This window comes from Bidens hawaiensis, unplaced genomic scaffold (assembly GCF_021521415.1).
Source record: "Bidens hawaiensis isolate Kalapana, Puna unplaced genomic scaffold, B.hawaiensis_p1.1 tig00031229_1, whole genome shotgun sequence".
In the NCBI taxonomy this organism is placed as follows: Eukaryota; Viridiplantae; Streptophyta; class Magnoliopsida; order Asterales; family Asteraceae; genus Bidens; species Bidens hawaiensis.
The window spans coordinates 1-18586 of NW_027495267.1; the positions used below are offsets into that span (position 1 = coordinate 1).

Genomic DNA, 18586 nt, shown 5'->3' on the forward strand with positions numbered 1-18586 from the left:
CTCCCCTTCTTTTCTTTCTTTTAATGAAACTCGGGAACACCATTTTAATATTTTCTTTCCTTTTCCTTTCTTAAATGAAACTCGGGAACACAACATATTTTTTTCATCCCTCATTTTCCTTCCTTTTCCTTCATTAAATGAAACTCGGGAACATAGAAGAAAAGACAAGAAAAGAAAACTTTCTTTTCCTTGCCTTTCTTTTCATAAATGAACTCGGGAACATAGCGTAAGTGCCCAAAAAACCTAAAAGGCCCACACGTCCAAGTCGCTCAAGTTCCATTTTGGTTAATATTGACAGCAATAAAATGATCCCTTTATGAAAGTTTCACTCCACTAGCTCATTAAAACAAAAGAAAAAAAAACCTTGGACTTGATTAAACTATTAAGTATGAATTACTTGAAAGCAATATAATGAACCTTGTGAAAGTGTTTAATACACAAATATACAAAAGTTGTTATCGTATCCAGGAGAGGCTCGGAGGGTGTGCGAGACATACCATCGGTCGGGGCACATTAGCAAATAAAAAATTTTCATTAAGGCCTACGAGTCTTTTTATTATGGATTGACCGAGGTATTTAAATTATCAGAGACGGCCCTGATCGTGTCCTAACATCAACTTTAAGTTGTCCAAAAATACTTATTTATTAATTACGAAAGATTGGTCCTCTATTGTCAACCATCCAATAACTTGCCATATGACATGACTCATGAGTATTAGTAAACACACGTATTAACATAACTAGCTAGTAGGGTTGTCACTTTTACCCGAAACCCGAAACTCAACCCGAAAAAACCCGTACCCGAACCCGAGAAAAGACTAACTCGAACCCAAACTGAAGTAATTCGGGTTGGTTCTCGGGTTTGATTTATTAGTTTCTGGTCAACCCGAAAAACCCAAATAAACTTTTAGTTTTGAAGTTAAATATATTTTTATGTATAATAGGCTTAGTCTTAGCCACTAAAGTTATTAGTGGCTGACCCTAATCGATTGTTGTCATTCCAACTATCATGGATCGATTGTTTATTGTTAATTATTTATGTTTTCCGTTTATTACTAATAACAACCGTAATCGAACAACCAAATCACGTCCGATTGAAAAAGATTATGGCCCGAGTTAGTTAGTTTTATTCTTCTTTGAATTGGTTTATCAAGTTATGTTGTTTTCATTTTAGCATTGAAGTTTTAATTTTTTTTTTGTTTTTTGTTTTGTTTTCTAGGATACTAGAAACCCGATTAACCCAACCCGAAAAAACCCAAACCCGAAAAACCAACGAGAGATTTGGGTTGGGTTTCGGGTTAAGATTTAAAACTTTGAAACACGAAGAACCCGACCCGAGAAACCCGAAAAACGAACCCGAATAACACCCCTACTAGATAGGTATATATATACATTTTTGGAATAAAACAACACGAAACAGGTTCCGGCATAATGCATACTGGTTTTGACTTATATTGTACATTGGTGGCCATTTTGGTAATGAACTCAGAGGTGTACTCTAGTGCCAAAAGACATTTTGGTTATTAATCGGCATACTCTATGCGTAATGTACGATGTCTACTCTGTTGCACTCGCAAAATATCCTTTTTAGCCATATTATGGCCAATTTACTTACTCGGAACTTTTAAAAGTTAAATAAAACTGATGAAGATGATTTTAACCGTACTTTCCAACCCATATTTCATTCTTTCAAATATGAATTCCTAACTTAACGTACAACATCATATCTATCTACCTATACAAATAAAAGAAAATAATTCTGGACACGTGGTTAATTCTCACTATCAATCCGCCAAAATAACTTCTTTTCTATTGATGGAAAAGAAAAAAAAATCTTGGTTCTAAATACAGTATTGATTATAAATTCAGCCTACCATATTAATTGGTAAATCTTAATTGATTGAATTATTAATGCCATAAATTATATTCTAAACATACTTAATATAAAAATATATTAATATAATAATTACATGTTATAAATATATATATTTTTTAAATTGAAATGTATATATAAAAGAATTTATGTTTAAAGAGTACATTAACATTCAATTTTTGAGACATTTTCATATTTAAAATACAAATATATTTGATGATATAACACGACTATAGTTGTAATACTTTTTTTTATATAATGTAAAGAGACTTAATTATCATTTTTTTATTTGTATTAAATTATTTATTGCAATTTATACATTAATTTATCCCGTGTAATACACGGGTTTATAAAGCTAGTTAATAATGTAGCAATTAGCTACGATGCTTTAAAGTGAAAATCCTAATTACTCAGCTTGATCTGCCCTAATTCATAGTAGAACTCATAATCAATTTATATAACTAATTTGCTGAATAAGCATTCATTTATATTAACTTAGAATTAGAAAAATACTTCCTGTACTCGTTACTTGTAGTTTCCTTGACCCTTTGATCATCCTTTTGGAGTATCTTCATGCTATCTCATCCCCACGTCAGTAGTGGATTCCTGTCTTTGTAAAACTATTCATCCAACACATTAACAGATCAATATAGATTTCCACATTATGTACATGATATCCATATGGCCACTATGTTTAATCATCATCACATACATATATATTCAACATATCATAAATATATAACACCACAAACCCGTTCCATTCATCTCTAAATCGTATTTGTTCAAACATACAGTTTAACTAGTTTTTACAAAGCATATTTGTTTGTGCAGTGGTTTTCTGCGAAGCTGACGCAATAAACTAATTCAACCATTCTACAAATATATTTAGTTTCTCGTGTTCAAATATGAAATGTAGCATACTCAAAGAGCTTCTAGAAATTTAAGACACGCCTTAAATTGAGACTCCCTTGATTTTATAGAGAACAGGTCAGCAACTAGATTTTAGATTTTTATCAGCTTTGTTATATCACTGATTTACCATTTTTTCTAATCATGTGAAGGACATTTTTAAGACAAACTTAAGCTTTTATCAACTCAATTAACTTGAAGCTAACATGTTTCCATATAAAACTTAGCTATGGCTAGTCACTTGAACAAATATTTCACTACTAATTATTTGATTGAGGCATTAACACAAACGCCTCATGCTCACTTCTTGAATCCACCATCATACAATTTGTAATTAACAATTTTTAAAGTTAGGACTATCGGGTTCTAGTGGTGATCAGTTAACGGTTTAACTTTTAAACCCGGTTTAATAAAATTGGTTTCATAATTATTAATCATATTAATAAATGAATACGCAGCGAATACAAAAACGAGTAATCATCACTTTTAGGAACCGTACAGGATTCGGTTACAAACAATACGAGTACGAGACAGAATAACCAAAGAAACATGAATATTAACTGACAATATTTAAGTTTACCTCGGTTAATAAATAACCGGTTGAGGCACCGAGGGCTAAAGGATAACGCTAGGTGACTAAACGAGATTTATGACCAACGGTTGCGGTGCACGAATGGACCGGCAACGAAGCTGGCACAGGCTGGCTGCGATGGCTGTGGCTGGCTGCGGTGGCTGGGCGGCGACAGTTGGGCGGCGGCAGCAGGTAGGAGCCGAGAGGGAGAGAGAGCAAGGGTGGCTAGGGTTTATTCTTACTAGCTTGCATAAAGACCTAATGACGTATTAACTAGTTAATATAACTAGTTAATCATGTTGGGCCACCAAGCCCATCTCAAGCCCAATCCTTTTATAGGTCCATATCTCGTTTGTTAGTCATTACCAGTTAACTAGTGTAAGTTGTCTATGTTCGTTACCCACGGTGTAACTCTTACGGGTCACAACCGATCAACCACGTTGACTTAAGCGAACCGGTCAATATTTCCAACAGTCTCCCACTTGGACGGATTCCGGTTAAGTTTATCAACGCTGACAGGTAGCGGTGCTCTAGCTACACGTGGTTTCCCCCAACAGGTTATGACATTTTAAATTCATCAACCAAAGTATCTTGGAATACACTACTGCAAGATAATGAAATTATAGTAATCGTTGTCATCTTTCCTTTCCATATAAGACACCAATTGAGCAATGAGACATGAATCAGATCAATCTCATAAGGCGTTCAACTAGTATCGTTTTCGTTCTCGAGTCAAAGTGGTCCAATCAAACACACAGTAAGTTTGGGAGAGGCCTCACACTTTACCAGTTTGAATCAACGAAGGCGCCAATATGTCTAACTCTTACATATCATGTAAGAGTACATAATCCCATCTTGATTACATACAACTCCCACTGAACTTCGAAATATTCCCAACCAATGCCTTTATAGCCGGCAGTTATGTGACAGATGTTGACACTGATCAAAGAATAGCCTTTAGTAAACAAAAGTTCTAATATGTATCTCAGGTTAAAGGATACTAAATGAGTATACCAATATCAAACCATCTTATGATTAAGATCCATGAAGATGATTTGATGCGAGTTACATACAACGTCATTCGTAATGAGGTTTGTGAGTTTGCAAGTCAACTCCTTGAGTCCAAAGTCAGAATAGTCTTAATTCAGAACCGTTCCTACAAGTCTGACTAACTATGGATAATTTAGAATATAATATTCATGGATTAAACGTATTAAAATGAACACGATTATAATATTCAACGTTTACATTTAACCATTGAATCAAAATTGAACTCAAAAGTATAATTGTTTAAATGTTCATACATTCAAATACTAAATCAAAACAAATTACTAGCTAATCTAAGACCGATAGCAGCCCTGTGTTGGTCATGCCTATCCTGAGTCATTGGCTTAGTGAACGAGTCTGCTAGGTTTTGATCTGTGGCTATTTTGCTTATTATGATGTCTCCTAGTTCCAATTTTTACTGAATAAGGTGGAACTTCCTTAAAATGTGGAGTTTTTTTACCAAAATAGGGTGAGTGGAAAAACTATTTATCAAAATAGGTGATTTGAAAAGTATTTACCAAAATAGGTATTTTTAAAAAACTTGTTTATCTCTTTCCAAATCTCATTGGACAAAATACAATTAAAAACAAGATAAAAAAGATACAAATGTATATCCATACAAAATCTATCGAAATTGATAAAATGGAACTCCATAGACCATTTCTTTATATTTTCACTTTTTTATTTGAAATTAAAACTTCTTTATGTTCCTTTATTTTAATTACTAAAACCTATATATAACATATTCTTAAACCTTATTTCCTAACCAAACATCATTGTAATAAATACAATAAAAAGGAATTGTGAATTCAACATAAGAACACAAGAACTGTATAAAGATATTGGTTAGGTCAAACTCGAACCCTTCAAGTCGATTCGTTACCGATCTCAATATCAAAATGATGACTTTATAAGTAGTATTCATAAATATTTTGTTGCGATGATAACAAATGATTGACTTTATTAGTTAAATAAATACGGATTTTCGAACCTAAAAATTCTTGTTTTTTACTCCTTTTTATCCTTTCTTTACGGAAGCCAATAGTCCATGAAGTTAATAAATGATAATTTTTTTATAAAACATAGTAATTAGTTTATAAATTCTCATTTGTCTCGTGTGCGTCGGAGATTTTAAAACTTTATTTAACATATAAATAAAATTAAGATTTATTGTAAATCATCAAAATAGTGCTGTTTATTTTTTATATTAAATAGAAAAAATAATAAAATTATAATAAAAAAGATTGTTTAAAAAAATAAATAAAAGGTATAACTTATACAAAAGATTAACAAACTAAAATTTAGCTTCTAAAATTGAAAACTCTATAAACCTGACATCTTAGTTTAATAAGATAGATAATAATTAATTAGTTATCAAAAAATAAAAGAAAATAACAATGGCTTAATTAAATAAAAATAATAAAAAGAAAGAATTATAATAAATTAGTTAAATAAGGATGTAAAGGAGAAAAAATCTATTTTAGTAAATATTTTTTAAATCACCTACTTTAGTAAATAGTTTTTCCATCCACCCCATTTTAATAAAAACTCAAATATAATAATAGTAAAATCTTCTTTTATTTCCAATTGTTTTATTTTTTATCCCTACTCTTTTATACCATTAAGAGAGAGAGAGAGAGAGAGAGGTCTCCTTGGGATCAAAAAGTCAAAATCGCAGACCACCCTGCGACCATCAAATCACACTCTGCAACTCCAATTTTCCTTTCATTTCATTTCTTTTCTTCCGATTGCATCGTCCCCAAGTTACCCGCCACCTTCAATTTCATGTAAGCTCTTTAAACCCTAATATTTTCAACCATCAAGACCACTCTTTGGGCCTTTGATTATTAACTTCTTTCCTTTTAGGGCTAATTACTGTATACCCAGTTCATATTTCACCTAACTTCACATGGGTTTTGCTTTACCTCTAGTTTTCATTAGGGTTTATTAGTTACTTACATTTTATGTTATATGGATTAATATACAATGTTTTTATATTATTTTACCAAGATCAAGGGCCGGGCGGTGTCGTCTTTGACCGGTGCGGTTGCTAGTTTTTAATGAGGTGAAGGTTTAACAGTATGTTGTTATTTTGGTTAGATTATATTATCATTGATGTTTTTGTTTAATTATGCAGAGTCAGCTGTATACCACAGAAGAAGTTGGATACAAGTTAACTGTTTGTGTTATTTGAGAGTCGGTAATGGCGGAGCTCAGTCCTAGGACTGATACTTCTACCGATGGCGACACCGAAGACAAGGGTTTGGGGGTAATTTTATCTTCTTTAACCTTTTGATGTGTTTTTAATATTATTATCATGTTTTTAGATACATTAGTTACACTGCTTTGATTTGACTGATAATTGGCATCTACTAAGAATTGTCAAATCTATGTATATTTTGAGAATTATATTTAATGATTGTTATAGACAAATCTTTCTGACGGGTTTGAATATAACTGGGTCATTTTCTTAGTATGGCTTGAGACGGGACGGGCCGGGTTGACCAGTTAACATTTTCTATGAAACAGTATTGTTACAGTGATGATTTGAACCCTGGAATATAAATTTTTAGAAAATATGTTCAAACAACTCGTTTAAGATAAAATAAAGTCCTAATTGGTCCATTTAAGTTGATAATTTCTAAGGTGCATTATTTGTGATTTTATTGCAGTTTCATAGCGGTCAATCACATGGGCTTGTGGTTTCTGATGCTAGTGATAAGTCAAGGGATCAAAAGGTTTGACTTTCGGTTACAAGTTCATATTTTTATTTTAATTGCTAAACATCTAATCCTGAAATGTCTTAAATGATTGCTTCATTATCATAATCAGAATCCAATTTTGAAAAAAAAAAAAAGAAAATGCAGAGCTAGATTTTGTAATAAAAGAAACAAACGTACAATAAGTTGTTTTTATTATTTGGGACGCATTATATTTAAGTAATTTTGTAATCAAGTTGATAACTTGCTGATTTTTTAACTGAATGTTTCAGACACTTCGTAGGCTTGCCCAGAATCGTGAAGCTGCAAGAAAGAGCCGTCTGCGGAAGAAAGTAAATTTTCTTTAATTCGTTTCCTATGTTTTGTTACAAAGTTGTTTTACTATATATTAGGGATTAGTGAAATCAATTGACATGAATCATGAATGTAAAGTGACACAAATCTGAAAATTTTACATGAACCCGATATCATGTCAAAATCATGAATCTGAACACACATGTTCACTGATTGACGCGAACACATATCATTATTTGACACAACCAGTTAAAGTTAAGACATGAATCACATTTTTCCAAAAATTACTGTTGATATGATTGCCAGATAGTTAGTCTACTTCTCAAGAAACAGCTGATTAATGTGCTTAATTCATGTCAAAAGTACTCAAATTGATTAATCACTTGTTTTTGGTTTATAGGCTTATGTCCAACAGCTGGAAAGTAGTAGAATGAAGCTGACTCAACTTGAGCAAGAGCTTCAGAGAGCCCGACAGCAAGTACAATTTGATTAATCATTATTGTCTATGCATTGCTTTTCAATTTTATTTCATTTTCTATTTTGAAAATTATTTCAATTGTCTTAAATGATTTTTTTTATAGGGCATCTTCATTTCAAGTTCAGGAGAACAATCTCAATCAATGAGCGGGAATGGTAAGACCTCTTGTGTTGAACTAGTTCTTTTAGATATCAATAAATGCAGCAATCTATCTTTATTAAGAATACAGTGTTACAATTTGAAATAGTAAAACAGGCAGACACAGGTTAAATAAATGTTTTAGGATTGGGGCTAAATGGGTTTGGGTTGTAACTAGGTTGACACAGTTAACCCACTTAAGAGACGGGTTAGTTCGAGTTGACCCAACCTACTCATCTCCAAACTGGACATTACAACTAGAATTAGGGCTGAGCCAAGGGGCTTGGGCTCGAGCTGTAAGTTGAACGAACTGGCTCGTGTCGGATCGTTTATTTAGCAAGCTGAAAAGTTTAGCTCAGGTCAGCTTGTTTATTTTAACGAGTTTTTTTAGTCACTCAAGTTTGGCTAGTTTATTATAACAAGCTGTTAATTTGAGCTCAAGATCAGCTTTTCAGCTCGTTAAAATATATGAGCTTGACAAAAAAGCTTGAGCCAGCTCATTATTTTGTTTTCTTTTTTTAATATATGTTTTTTACAGTTGAAAAGTAAAAGACAAATTTATAAACTGATGGATTTATAATAATATATGTATTATTTTTTGTTTTTTTCTATTTTTAGAGATCAAGAGGCAGATTCAAATAATGTATTATTTTGTTGTTTTTTTAATGTTTATAGGTGATATGATTATAAATATGTGTATATATTAAAATTTGTGGTGTAATTTTAATTAATGAGCCAGTTAGTGTGCAAGCCATGAGCCACACTGCCTCGGGCTTGGCTCATTTATAAACGAGCTTTTTTCCAGCGGGTCGCTAGCTTTTTGAACAACCCTGGTTACAATATAAGAAGAATTTATACAAGAATATTATTTGCATCTTTTTGAACAGTTTCCTTACTAGATATATTATTTTCTTTTAACTCGTTTGTGTTTAAAATAACCCAAACCGGCCCATTATTAATCTACTTTTGCAGGAGCATTGGCGTTTGATGTTGAATATGGGCGGTGGCTAGAAGAACACAACCGGCGAATAAATGAGCTGAAAGGGGCGGTTAGCAATCATGCGGGTGATGGTGAACTAAGGATCATAGTTGATGGTGTTGTTGCGCATTATGAGGATATCTTCAGAATCAAAAGTGATGCTGCTAAGGCCGACGTCTTTCATGTTTTATCGGGCATGTGGAAAACACCTGCCGAAAGATGTTTTCTCTGGTTAGGTGGATTCCGTTCTTCAGAACTGTTAAAGGTCAGTATCAGATTCTGCTCATCTTTTAGAATTATGCTAAATATCTTGATTTTGATTTGTGGTTGATGTATTAGGTGTAATTTACTTGTTTGGATTCATAATTATGAATTTGAAGTTTTTGGATTGATTTTTGAGTTTTTGGTTTCATATATATATTTTAAAATTTTATTCCTCTGTCTTCTTCAAGTATTGATGGAAAATTAAGAATAAAAAGTAATGTTTTCATAAAAGGTCATGTTTTAAGCCCTGCTTGCGGTGCGCACATATGATGTATATATGTGTGAACCCTCGGGTGGGCAAAAGTGAAATTGCACTAATTTTGACGTTATTTTACTAATCTCGTGAAAATAACGTTAAAAGTGACGGACGGTTAATCAGGCATCATGTAGTGGCGTTGATAGCCGAAAGACAAGGGTACATGCACCGATCAGCCGGTGTCCCGATGATTGAGTGCTATGTGCCTTATGTCCAAGGCTTGATGCAAAACTACTATCGAGCCGGGGGTCTCACCGGAAGCAGCCTCTCTATCCTTATGGGGTAGAGGTAAGGCTGTCTACATCTTACCCTCCTCAGACCCTACCATAGCTTTGCTATTGGTGGGATATACTGAGTACGATGATGATGATGATGATGATGATGATGATGATGATGTCTTCTTCAAGTATTGATGGAAAATTAAAAATAAAAAGTAATGTTTTCATAAAAGGTCATGTTTTCATAACCATAGCATAAAAAGCAATCTTTTTCCTTCGAAAATCTCATTGACTGCCTGATTACTAAAATAAAATATTTAAGACTTTAATTATATTAAAATTTTTGTAATTTGATATTATAATAAATCAGTTACATATTTTGTTATAAATTATGTATATATGTGTGAACCCTTGGGTGGGCAAAAGTAAAATTGCACTAATTTTGTTATAATTTATTTTGTTATAAATTATGTATATATGTGCGCACGCCCTGCTTGCGGTGCGCACATATAATGTATATATGTGTGAACCCTTGGGTGGGCAAAAGTAAAATTGCACTAATTTTGACGTTATTTTACTAATCACGTGAAAATAACGTTAAAAGTGGCGGAAGGTTAATCAGGCATCATGTGGTGGCGTTGATAGCCGAAAGACAAGGGCACATGCACCAATCAGCCGGTGTCCCGATGATTGAGTGTTATGTGTCTTATGTCCAAGGCTTGATTCAAAACTACTATCGAGCCGGGGGTCTCACCGGAAGCAGCCTCTCTATCTCTATGGGATAGAGGTAAGGCTGTCTACATCTTACCCTCCTCAGACCCTACCATAGCATTGCTATTGGTGGGATATACTGAGTACGATGATGATGATGATGATGATGATGATGATATTTTGTTATAAATTAATTATATGTATATGTAATTTTTATTCTTAAAAGGTATTATATTTTATTAAAATTGTAAATTCCACACCAAAACACAACTTAGTTTCAAATTTTGTTGTAAAGTAGTTATGCATTTTTAATTTTTAAATCGTTTACGGCCCAATCCTATTTTTGAAATCGGTCCAACCAGTTGACTAGTAAGGCTACCGATTAAATAACCGACCATGCAAACACGGATAAAAACATAAATAATGACATGTGTGAAACTTTGACTATGTTTGACTTATTTTGGTTTGCAGCTGCTTATAACACAATTGGAACCTTTGACCGAGCAGCAGTTATTGGCAATCGGCAACCTACAGCAGTCATCACAGCAAGCTGAGGACGCGCTATCACAAGGGATGGAGGCATTGCAGCAGTCGCTAGCCGAGACCATAGCCGGATCTCTCGGTACCTCAAATTCATCAGGCAATGTAGCCAACTACATGGGCCAGATGGCTATGGCTATGGGTAAACTAGGAACCCTAGAGGGCTTCATTCGACAGGTCTATTGATTTTCTAAATCCTGAACTTTTTAAACCTTAGGGGTGTAAACTAGCTTAGCCTAGCCAAGCCCAAGCTCAACTAGGCTTGAGTTCGGCTCGTTTTAAGCTCCATTTCTAAGCTCAAGCTCGGATTGTGATTAGTTTTTGAAGCTTGAGCTCAGCTCGGGCTTGGGTCATGTATTATTTGTTGATTACTTTGCTATATGTTTTTAAATTATAGTTTTTAGATGTAACATAATATATATATTATTTTGTCATAATTAATATATATATATATATATATATATAATAGTTTTATTTAAAAATCTATAAATGTAATATAAATAATAAACTCGTGTAGGCCCGCAAATGAGCTTGTCTCGTTTTTGCGCTTAAATCATACTGAAAACTGAAATTTTGGTTTTGTTTTTAAAAATAATTTGGGTTCAGTATTTTTCATTTTTATGTTTTTTCGAGTTTTAAAATGGGTTCTGTTCGGTTTCGGTTTTACCACTTGCCCTTGAACTTTTTAGAGTGAAAAAAAGTTTAAAAATCTTGAATCTTTCAGTCTAAAAGTTTTTGTTAGTTAATGATTGATTAATTTATTATTTTATATTGGGCTAATATATCAGGCTACACCATCTGTTAATTTCTTATACAATACTTAACATTCAAAAATCAAAATTATAATCTATAAATTCAATAACAAGCGTTAAAAGTAAATGGTTTTTTCGGTTATTCATTTTTCTTTCGGTTTTTAGAAAATGCGAAACCGAGACCAAACCTGAAATTCGGTTTTCAGAAAATACAAAACCGAACTGTTGTTTTTTTGTATGATCCAGTTATTTCGGTTAATTTGGTTTTGGAACGGTCTTGTTTTTTTGCTAAATATTTTGGGCCACGCCATTTGTTGAATTTTTTTATGAATTACGTAACATTCAAAACTCAATTTTAATCCATAACTTCTACAACAAACAATAAAAATAAATGGGTCTTTAGTTATTTGGTTTGGTTCGTTCTTTAAAGAATAAAAAACCGAACTGTCGGTTATTTTTTATGATTTGATAATTTCGGTTGAGTTTTGTCGGTTAATTTCGGGTTTTGTGCTCACCCCTATTAAACAAGTTTATTCTATCCTTTAAACAGGCTGACAACTTAAGGCAACAAACCTTCCAACAAATGCATAGGATATTAACAACTCGCCAGTCTGCTCGAGCACTCATTGCCATTAATGACTATTCATCTCGGCTTCGGGCTCTGAGCTCATTATGGCTCGCGCGGCCTCGTGAGTGACCAAATCAGTTCTTGTACCCCAAGTTGTTGTACCAGTTAAAAAAACAAGAAGATAACTTCATGTGCAAGAAAGTAAGGATTTGTAACAAACAGGAAGTGAAGCAAAGCATATATAACAGCCATCAAATTCTTGGACTCATTTCTGGAATCTTCTTTAATGGTGCTGAGTTTTACCTTTTTTTTTATGAATGATATTTCAACTATTAACTTATAAATTACAATAATTCGGTGACAGCTTTGGGATTTGTTTGTGTTTTGGTACTAGTATGTTGTGGAAATATAGTAGACAGTTTTTGTTAATAGCAAGCAACTATAGTTTGTGGTTACATGTTTCTTCATGAGTTATGTTGTCATTTTATGTAGAACGTGAATGGATGTTTAAACACTCGATTTAATCCAAATTTTGACCGGTTTTATATGGTGGGTTAAATGGTTATGGCAGCTTATAAGGTCGAAAATTGTCTTTTTTTAACTGTATGTTGAATGCATGAATCTTTAGATTGACACCAATATAAAACTTATAGCAGTGTAATAGTTTAAAATGACAGTGTGTTCATTTAATTGTTTTTGTTTATTTATCTTTCGTTCTCATATATATATATATATATTTAGCCCGTGATAAAAGAAGTGAATCAAGAGTGGATGATGATTTCTTAAAGATTTAAGGCGGTAAAGATTGTAAGACCTAAAAAAATATTTAAGTTTGAAGGGGAAAAATCTTTCATTGTTAAACACTTGCATATATTATAAGTGCTTGTGAATGAAACTTTTGTGAGATTTTTAATATTTTAAGTGATTGGTTTTTAATATCCAAAGGAGAAATAATGCTATTAGCATTTTTGAAAAAGCAGAATCATGATAGATACAGAAAATTTTGTAAAAGGTGATGGGTGGAGAACTTTATTGCAATTTGTTCTTTATCAAGTTGCAAAAGAGTCAAGTAGGTAGAAGTAGAACAGTATTTGTGCCCACACAACATCAAACTCAGGAGCATGATACAAAAATTAAACAAACATGTTTGCTAGTTATTGGAGTCCCAAATTATGCAGACAAGATTGGATATATGCACCCTTAACTATTTTTATTTTGTCCATCCTGACTGACTTGTAGTTTAGTTATCCAACCTAAAAAGACTCATGTAATTGATTTTCAAATATGAAATCAACCAATTGGGTTAAAGTTTCAATATAGCCCTGCACTTACAAGAATGGTAAGCCCTTATTCTATTCATTTTCTAAAAGTGAGAGCTTGGCGTTTTAGACGAGTATTTTGATTGTCTTCCTTCATATGACATGAAAGAGGAGAGACGTTCTGTTTAGATTCAACAATTCTGCCTATTCATCAATCATATCATATGAGTTAAAGAGCTTCAAGTCACATTGCATCTCTTGATCCCGAAAATTCAAAAGCATTATGACAAAAAATTTCAGATGATCATTCTTGGCATATATGATCTTGAATGTCTATCCTTGGCTGAAACCTTTTCTAAGTGCACAAATTCATTAGTTTTGATAAAACTAGATGAATCAAGACCACCGCTTGTGACATTTCTTTGACTTCAGAACATACGTCAACATTTCAAATCTTAAAAACCAAATCTAATCAAAATCCTGAGTTTGATACGAAAAGAGAACATAACTATATAAGAAAGACTCAAGTTTCGGAACCAACCAGTCTAGCCAAAACCGAAAGAAAATCTCCATAACCAACATGATCATAAAAAATGCTTCCAAGGAAATCAATGATCTTTCACATATAAATCCAAAATATCTCTAGAAAGACTTGCTCTAGAATTTTAAAAGTTGTCAAGAATCATATAAAACACAAATTAACCTTCAACTTGTAAATACAAATGTAACTAATTTCTAGGGGTGAATTAGACATGCACAAATCGGGTAGTGTTAGAAAACCCGAACCGGTTCGGAACCGGGTTTTTTCTCACCGGGTAGAGAATGGCATCGGTTCCAGTCAGGAACCGGTTCGGTTCCCGACCCGAACCGATGCTTGGAAATGCCAACTATTAGGAACCGGGACCGGTTATTACGTAAAAACCGGTTCCGTCGGGTTTTTTTGAAATTCAAATAAACTAGCCGTTAGAAACCGGTTCCAACGGCTATATAGCCGTTTTTGACCGTTGGAACCGGTTTTTTTTACTATATTAGGCTAAAAAATATACTATAAATAGCAATGTCTAGTGTGTTGTTAGTTAAACCACTTCCCAAACTATATAACACACTCTCAATCACAATTAAGGTTAAACCGACAAGAAATGACAACTAATGACGACGTTGTTATGGTGATCGAAACAACACGATGCCCCGATGTTTGGGTTCATTACGACTTGTGTGTCATGACCGACGCACAAGAGATGGCTCGTTGCAAATATTGCTCGAAGTTTCTTAAAGCAGGGTCCAACTCGACATTACGAAAACATACGAATAAGTATTGTCGTGAGAAGGAAAGTTTGGATGCTAAAAAAGCGGAAGTGGGAGAGTCGTCCCGCTCTACAACCCAAGCATCTATCGCCGGTGACAACGCTTAATCGTTGTAGAACGCCGGATTAAAACGACGGACGATGTTTTTTAGTTGAAGTTGTTATGTTTAGTATCGTATATGTTTTAATAATGTTTGTAATAGTTATTGTTTAAATAAATAAAATGTTCGTCGTTATTAAAAAAGTAACAAAAAATTAATCATGACTAATAAGAAATAAACAACACAAAAGTAGTTATTATTAAACAAATCAAAACTACATATTAGTTGAACTTGTTACAAATAGTTTTACTAAAACAAATAAAAATTACAACTCCTCTTCGTCTTCACCCTTGTCTTCATTCTCGTCTTCACCCTCGTCTTCATTATCGGAAGAAAGCCCGTACTCCGCTTCCTCATCATGAATAGAACGCTCTATTGGTATTTCTTCTTCAAAGTTCGCATTGTGTTGTACACGATCCACCGCATCCAAATGGTCCTTTAGGAAAATGCAAACCTCTAGAGACTCGGGAGTTAATTTTGTTCTTCGCATTGATAATACCCTCCCATTAAGAGAAAAAATCGATTCGGAAGCAACCGTTGAGGCTTGTACGGCAAGCAAATCACGAGCCATGACGGATAAAATAGGAAATTCGTTTTGTTTTCCTTTCCACCAAGCCAACAAATCAATATTGCGAACCTCGTCGACCGTTGCACCCTCAACATAGTTTGCTCCACTATATCGACCAAGTTCGCTAGTTGGTGTGTTTCCTCTTTGCCTCTTCGATGCCGATTCACGAATCCTATTCATCAAGTTTATAAGTAGGTCCTTGCTCAGCCTACTAGTCGTTTTTTTAATAAAAGACGATCTCGTGCTTGGACCATAAAGTTTAAAATAATGACGATCTCGTGCTTGGACCATAAAGTTTCCTCTTTGCCTCTTCGATGCCGATTCACGAATCCCATTCATCAAGTTTATAAGTAGGTCCTTGCTCAGCCTACTAGTCGTTTTTTTAATAAAAGACGATCTCGTGCTTGGACCATAAAGTTTAAAATAATGGTCTTGAAGGTTTTTGTTAAACTTTTCACACGCTTCCGTCGACAACTTCGGGTCGATCTCGTACATACCCATGTTGAATATTTCTTCGATCGTTCTCTCAACCCCATGAACATTCCAATATGGGTTTAAAGCGGCGGCACAAGTGAAGACCGGCGGTATGTTTTCAAAATATTTTAAGAACTTTTCCTTCATAGCCGCAACAATATTCTTGAGTAGTTTGTTCTTCTCCTCAAACTCTTTAAAAGTACAAGACATGTAGTATAATTCTTGCAAAACCCAACAACTAGTAAGGCAATAGACTCCCGATAACTTTGTTGTTGAGTTTTTGAACACGTCAAGATACCCCAACAAAAAACCGACATTGACCCAAACATTTTCCGAAAGCATATCGGCCTCTTGTACGTCAACAAGATTGTTATGAAAACTTTGTAGAGTTTGGCGTTGGGCGAAAGCACACTTGAGCATATGACAAGTTGAGTTCCAACGGGTTGGAACATCCCAATTCGACCCAAAATACTTTCTTTCAACCGACTTGCAATAATTCTTATATTCAAGATGTCTTCTTTTACCACTTTTGAAGACATCTTGTAACACAAGTCTAAAAAATTTTAAATCGTCACAAATGTTTTCATTGTCGAGACCTTTTTGAACAACCAAGTTGATGATATGTGCAACACATCGAACATGAAAAAAATCCCCGAAACAAAGTGGTGAATATTTAATGATAAATTTTTCGGCCGCCTTAGTATTGTTTGATGCGTTGTCAAACGAAATCGAAAATATTTTATTTCTCAAATTGTAAGTCGTTATAACCTCATCAAGCAAGTCAAACAATTTTTCGACGGTATGTGGGTACGGGAAGTTTTCAAAAGCGATGGTTCGTTTCATCAATTGTCATGTCACCGGATCAACCCAATGAGCGGTGACACATATGTATGATTCGGGCAACCCGTGTGGTGCCGACCAAACATCGGTAGTTAAACTAACCATCGCTTCTAAAGAATGAAAAAACTTGATTAACTCTTTTTTAGCATACTCCCACAACTTGATACAATGACGTCTTAAGGTAGTACGACTTACATGTGTGTATCGCGGTTGTAGAGTTTCTCGAATCAACGACGTCAAATCCGGGTCATCAAAGTGGTTAAACGGCAAACCTCGTTGAATAACGAAATTTGCTATTCTATCTTGAACTTGAGTCGTGTTGTAACGAAATAGTGTACCATCTTTACCCAAGTCAACTTGATCGGTTGCGCCAATCTCTTTCAAGGCCGGGCAATATGAATTCTCGATGTGCTTGATCAAAGTCGAGTTTGAATCGTGTTTTAATTGTTTTCCACATAGTTTGCAACGAGCCTTTTGATCACCTTCGGCATTGACAACCAAATCCCAATTCTTCCATACGTCTTGGTTTCGGGTATGGGTGACGACCACAAGAACATTTGGGTCTTCTATAGCACGAACGGGTTCAATAAAAACACTCTTCTTAGCCTTCTTGTTAGTTTTTTTGATTGGTGCCATAGTAATATTTAGTTGGATGGCCGGGTTTGCTAAAGGAGAAGTTTTTTTGTTTGTTTTTGAGCTTGGTGGTGAAACAAGTAATGGAAAATAACTTATATATAGGTTTTGGGCATCAAGAACCGGTTCCAACGGTTATATTACCGTTGGAACCGGTTACAACGGTAACATTTTCCTCAAAAACGGTTCCAACGGCTATATTACCGTTGGAACCGGTTACAACGGCTATATATCTCTCAAAAACCGGTTCCAACGGCTATATTACCGTTGGAACCGGTTCCAACGGCTACTTTGACCACCAGTTGACCATTTCATAAAAAACCCGCCGGAACCGGTTTTTTCGGGTATGACCCGGACCGGGTACAGTTTGGAACCGGGTAGGAACCGATTAACATATACAACTAGTGGAACCGGGTAGAAATATCGGGTACAAATACCCAAACTGGGTATGAGGTACATCGGGTAGGAACTGGAACCGGTTCCTACTCGGTTCCGGAACCGGTTTTTTTTTCACGTGTAGGGTGAATATTAAATTTGTACGTATTCACCCGAAGCAGTCCAGAACCTAAAGATTTGGAAGGAGCTCTAAACAACATCAGTTCACATTTTGCTATCTCATCCCTAAATAATGGTAATTGAAGAAACGTGGATCGACTCACTGGTAGACGATCAACTTTCCTCGAGTATGATTATGCTATTTCACCGATGGTTCTCTGGAATCTGGATTCTTCCACCTACAAAATGAACAGCACCGTAAACTTACCCCTCAGAAAGGGACAGAGGGGTCCTCTTTGGGGTAACCCTCCGGTGTGAGAATAAGAGTTTGTAGGAGAAGATAATAATCTGAGAGTAAGGAATTGGAGTGTATTGCTTAATATAGCTTAGTATTGCGTGATACAGCGTAATATATCGTACCTCTCCTTGTGGAGTTGATGTGGTATTTATAGTGCTAGGGTTTCCAATGATTGGGCTCAGACCCAATTAGGGCCTTTTTGGCCTCCTCCTATTGTTTTGCGCCACGTGTCATTGGGACACCTGGTGCTCTTTCATTGATTATTCTCTGACCCAGGTATTTTACCTGACCCATGT

General features: G+C 34.5%; 1 protein-coding gene across 1 annotated transcript; it reads left to right on the forward strand.

The window, feature by feature from the left end:
- Nucleotides 1-6399: 6399 nt before the first annotated feature.
- Nucleotides 6400-12880, forward strand: LOC143581901 (transcription factor TGA2.3-like). The gene is made up of 9 exons (XM_077064583.1): nucleotides 6400-6465; nucleotides 6538-6669; nucleotides 7073-7138; nucleotides 7393-7452; nucleotides 7815-7892; nucleotides 7996-8047; nucleotides 9003-9274; nucleotides 10930-11175; nucleotides 12301-12880. The coding sequence occupies exons 2-9, from the start codon at nucleotides 6604-6606 to the stop codon at nucleotides 12445-12447; spliced, it is 987 nt and encodes a 328-aa protein (XP_076920698.1). The 5' UTR covers nucleotides 6400-6465; nucleotides 6538-6603; the 3' UTR covers nucleotides 12448-12880.
- Nucleotides 12881-18586: the final 5706 nt, after the last annotated feature.